The sequence below is a fragment of the Eptatretus burgeri genome, unplaced genomic scaffold (assembly GCF_056783735.1).
Source record: "Eptatretus burgeri isolate ZD-2024b unplaced genomic scaffold, Ebu_testis_v1 Ebu_testis_scaffold_418, whole genome shotgun sequence".
Classification (NCBI taxonomy): domain Eukaryota; kingdom Metazoa; phylum Chordata; class Myxini; order Myxiniformes; family Myxinidae; genus Eptatretus; species Eptatretus burgeri.
The window spans coordinates 1-5,151 of NW_028222367.1; the positions used below are offsets into that span (position 1 = coordinate 1).

Consider the following 5,151-nt stretch of genomic DNA (forward strand, 5'->3'; position numbering starts at 1 on the left):
AGCCCTGGGACCCGTGCGCGAGCGCGGAGAGATAGCGCCGAACAAACCCCGTCCGTTTCCCCAAAACCCCGTCCGTACCGTCGAAGCGGACCACACGAGCGACGCGCGGCACGAGCTCGCGGACCACGCCGGAGGGCTCGGAGTTGCGGTCGCAAAAGGAGTACTCGACGCGCTCAGGGAAGTCGCACTTCCATTTTCTTTTGGGGTTTGGTGTAAATATGTGTGTGTGGTGCCAGTCTTGTAAAGTAAAACTGTTTAAGTGTTGTAATAATTATATTCGGTTGTAGCTCTGCATTGTGTCCTTGCTTTTTTATGTGCATTACTGTATGGCTGTGAATACGTGCTTGTCTGTGTGTGTGAAATAAATGTGCATTGTGTGAACTGTTTCCCGTTTCGTTGCGTCCTTTTTCTCCCCTTATTGAAAGTTCCATCTTGCATCACGTAAGGGATTGATCGTGGGTTTAAAACACCCGGTAAATAATCTGAACCGTCGAGGTCGACGATAACTCTGCTCGGTTATCCCTGCAGCACGGAACGAGCCGCTTAAGCGGTTCGTGTCTAGAGTCGACCTGCGGCGTGGTACAACTCCTCGGTACGCTACTCGCGCGGGTACTTAGGTATATCGACATTCGGCGATTCACCCTATTTCGCGCGGGCAGAATGCAGACTGGGTTGTGGTGAGGTTAAACCCCCACCCGTGGCTAGCTCCTTGGCGGTAGTTCCAAGAGGGTCACGACTGAATTGTCTGTTCCGGTGGGCGACGTGTCGCGATTTGAGTTGCGTGGTTGATCGCACGCCGGGCAGGATATATATATATATATATATATATATATATATATATATATATATATATATATATATATATATATATATATATATATTTAATCCATGTTGCTCGTCAATTGACAAACTAATGTTTTGCTCAATGTTTTTGACTACTATCCACTCCCCCACCTGCCCCCCACCCACCCCAATTTTATTCCAAGCTCAAAAAATCCAGATCTCTACTGCGATGCTTCAGGAGCTGTCCAGTGACCCAGGCTATCACTTTGAGTATCGTGGAGAGATTGATGTTAAGGTAATTTTCCATACATATCCCATGTGATGGTAATGAAACCATTTTCTGGCGATTGGAGAAGTTTATTTTACTTGGCAAAATGAGCGTTGAATATTTGTTTGATGCAACAAGTTGTAATTTATAGTTGTCGATGCAACAGGCAACTTGCAAAGTTTAATAAATGCATCCTTGTCACACACCCAACCTGTCCACCATATTTTGTCCAATTCCATCCATAATGTTTTGAAATATCCTGCACATAGATAAACAGAGACAGACGGGGCGAAAACATGACCTCCGTCCACCTTCGGTGGTGGGGGTAATAAAAGAGGTTTGACAGTGTCTCATTTTTATTTTAGTAATGTTACTATACATTGGCATTGTTTTTCTTTCTGATTTATCTCAGGGCAAAGGACCAATGCGCACATACTGGTTGTTGGGTCATAGAGACTACAGTGTTCAGAATGACAGCTTAGTGTGCAAGTTGCGCCCCATTCATCGCAATGTAAGTTCTCTGCACTTTGGGCACAGCTGTTATCTAGGTTTCTGTGCATAACTTATGTGTTAACATAACTTACATGTTACTCATATGCAAAATAAAGTTTTATAAACCATGAAATATACTATGAAGGCATGTGATTAAATGTGTGCTTGTCCTTAGAAAACGAAATTTTTAACATGCTGTTAATTTGTCATTGTTGGGTTCTTATAGTGACCGGCAATTTAAAAAGTTCATGGAAGAGTTGTGAAACAACACAACATAACACACACGACGAAAGATCAAAATATCATGGATGAAGATGCACTGTGGGATCTCTGAGGGAGACAGTCCCCCCCCCCCTCCTGTTTTGCCTGGCTCTGCACCCACCGAGCAACCTCATTAATGAGCAAGGACACAGATGCACCCTAACATCCAAAAGAAGAATGTGCAAAGAAACAAGAAAGGTGATGCGTCCACTATTCACGGATGATTTAAAACTCTTTGCACCGAACGACAAAAGATTGGCAGAACAACTGAAATTCGTGAAACGGTACTCTGACGGCATCCAAATGGCATTTGGCCTCGATAATTGTGCCAAGTGCACATTTATACAAGGTCGACCAACAAAAATGGACAACGTAAGAATCGAGGTAAATACAAAAATACAGGAGCTAGACAATGAAGCATCATACAAATACCTCAGTGTTTTAGGGAGGCTGGCTTGGGATCTTAGGGTCCTGAGTTTGAGCCCTGTTTTCCACTGAATTAACACCAGGTGAGGTTGACTCAGCCTGTCATCCTTCCGAGGTCGGCGAAATGAGTACCAGTGTACTGATATCGGGGCACAGCATCAGCGGCATAGTCGTGCCCTAACAAAGTGATAGCTACCTGGTAGCCAAGCTGCCATACGCAAGTAGAAGAAGACCTCAGTGTATTAGAGAGCCACCAAATATGTTAAACCAATACACAAAACAGTTACCAAAGAATACCTGCGTATAACGGGGCTGATCATTAAAACACACTTCTCCCCAAGGAACAACATCAAAGCCATAAACCAACACACAATACCAGTGTTCCAATACAACGAGAAATCAACAAACTAGATATCAGAACAAGGAAACTCTGCACCATGCACAAAATGATCGACAAAAACTAATGCATCCCGAGAATGTTCCTGCCGAGACAAGAAGGAGGTGGCGGCCTGATGGAACTCAACAAGTGCACAGAATGACAACTGTAGGATTGGCTGAGTGGGTGAAAAGTTCAACAGACTACTGAATACAATTTGTATGCAAACATGAAGACAACAAGCCAGAAAAGGTATCCCAACCGCCCCCCCCCCACCCCGAGCAAAAAATTTCTAAAAACAGGCATGAATCGAAGGTATCATACATGAAACTGAAACAGCAATGAACCAATAATTGCCAAAACAGACAAAATAAAAACCGAATGCGAAATATCATTATATATCAACTGATAACTGTGAGAACGATAAAAGACAAGGGAGATTCTTGGGAAAAATTCCAGGGGCATAGAAAAGGCCCCTTTATATGTTACGTGCTTTTCTATATCCAAACTATAGAAAAGAAGGGACATTGCATGGATTGTGGAAAATGCCAGATAATAGAAAATAAGGGACATTCAAAAAAATCTCGTGTGCATGCTGGACTACCCTTGTGGTGGAACCAAGTAATGCTCTAGAAAAGTTCATATTCATGTGGTAATAATGCAGTTTGCAGCACATTCAATTCCTTTCTTGTTTCCTTGACTGCAGGCAGACTCTGTACTCAATGAGCAGAGTCGTGCCCTCCAAGCTGGCCCATGCACAGGTTTTGATGAGTCAGCAGAAGGGGTCTTTTTGAAAAGAAACACACAAACCTCTGTGGCAGTTATTGAAGCTGCCTCTGGAATGAGCCGCAATCGGAACGACCTGGTGGGACCTCCACAGGAAGAGGAGGATGAAAGAAACACTCATTTGCCTGGACAAGTGACATAACTACCTCATATACTCAGCTGTCGTAACTATAGCCATTGTGTACCTCCTTTTGATTTGCCCTGTTTACTGAATACATACTCAAAAAATTGCTCTCATTGTTGAGAATAAAAACACTGAAAGATGTTGGAGACGTTCTGCACACAATTACCAATCCACAAAATGATGTGAGACTGAACATTAATATTAGTCCTTCACACCCTTAACTCTTGGTCTTCAAGTCTTAGTTATGTTTTTATAATGTTTCCCAAGTCTTACTTATGTTGTTTTTTTGTTTTTTTTACAGTGTCTAAGGCTCATAGAAGAACTTGTCTCACTTGCTCATCTATAAGCCTTTGGCCCGGTAAAAGAGTGATAACCATCCATGAAGATTTCTCAGTTCGACAGAGTAAATCTATAATTATCAAAATCTGTCTTCAGGTTTGAGCTTATTTATATATTTACTTTCAGCAAACAAGGCTGTGATCTTCTGCTTGGGACATAATCCCTCCTTCTCCATCTTTGCAAATTCCCAAAGCATTAAACTTAACTTTTTCTACTGTTCGAAAAGATTAAGGAATGTTGCTAAAGTGTAACTTTGTTAAGTGCAATGAAAATAATTACTATAAAGTGCTCATCATTGAATGTCTCATTGAATATATCGCCAATCACGTGTCAAGCCAGCCGTTCCCCATCAACCGATTTGGCGCATCAGGCACAACAGACCCCGAGCCTCAGCAGTGTCCGGTTTTTATTTCGATACAACCGCTCATTTCCGGTCACGTGCTGGTGCTCGAGGTCAAATGGAGGAATGCTTTTTAGTTTTATTTTTGCAAAAGCAAAAACAGACGTCAAATCACATCACTGAAGGGGTGCTCTGCTCTTTTGTTGTTGTTTTTATTTACACGTGATCTGGTATTGTATGTGTCTGGATGAACAGATGAATGCGCTTGTTGGTGTTTTTGTGTTTGTGTTTCTGGGGCACAAACACAGCTCGTTTAGTGTCTGAGTTGGACATGATGAGGTGCTGGTTGTGCGAGTGTTGAGGTTCTCCTTGAGTGTTGTGCACATGTGCATGTGGTGTTTGGGATTGAGTGTTGTTTGTTGCTCACCTTATCCAGCCGTTTGCACCATCCAGTTTTTGCCATTTACATTAGAGGTGTGTATTGTGTGGGTATGTCCACCGTCTCCCCAGTTAGGCCACCTCCCGGCTCTTCACGTGCCACGCTTCCAAGATCAACCTTTGTTGTTTTTTAGATGTAGTGTCGAGGACACGGGTCTCATCAAAGTGAGATTTATGGCCAGATTTCAGGAATTTACGTGCTCTGGCTGACTGGGTCACTTTTCCAAGCCGAATTGTTCCATCAAGTTCATCGAGTCGTTGTTTCAAATTTTTTTCCAGTTTCACCAATGTAGAATTGGTCCCAGTCTTTGCATGATGAATGGTAAACTGCTGCAGGTTTATCACCAGTTGGTATTGGGTCCTTTAGTTTTGAGATGACATCCGGGATGGTGCGTACAGGCTTGTGGGCTACGCTAATCCGTGCACCACGTACTATCCTGCCAATCCTTTCAGAAAGGCCTGGGTAATGTGGCAGTACACAGTACCCAAGTGCGTCTGGATCCTTCCGTTCTGTCCTT

The 5,151-nt window shown here is 43.1% G+C and overlaps 1 protein-coding gene across 1 annotated transcript; it reads left to right on the top strand.

Annotated features, from left to right (window-relative positions):
- Positions 1 to 966: 966 nt before the first annotated feature.
- On the top strand, positions 967 to 4,140 carry LOC147007219 (uncharacterized). Its single transcript, XM_085867501.1, has 3 exons — positions 967 to 1,078; positions 1,464 to 1,562; positions 3,313 to 4,140. The coding sequence occupies exons 1-3, from the start codon at positions 1,013 to 1,015 to the stop codon at positions 3,532 to 3,534; spliced, it is 387 nt and encodes a 128-aa protein (XP_085723627.1). The 5' UTR covers positions 967 to 1,012; the 3' UTR covers positions 3,535 to 4,140.
- Positions 4,141 to 5,151: the final 1,011 nt, after the last annotated feature.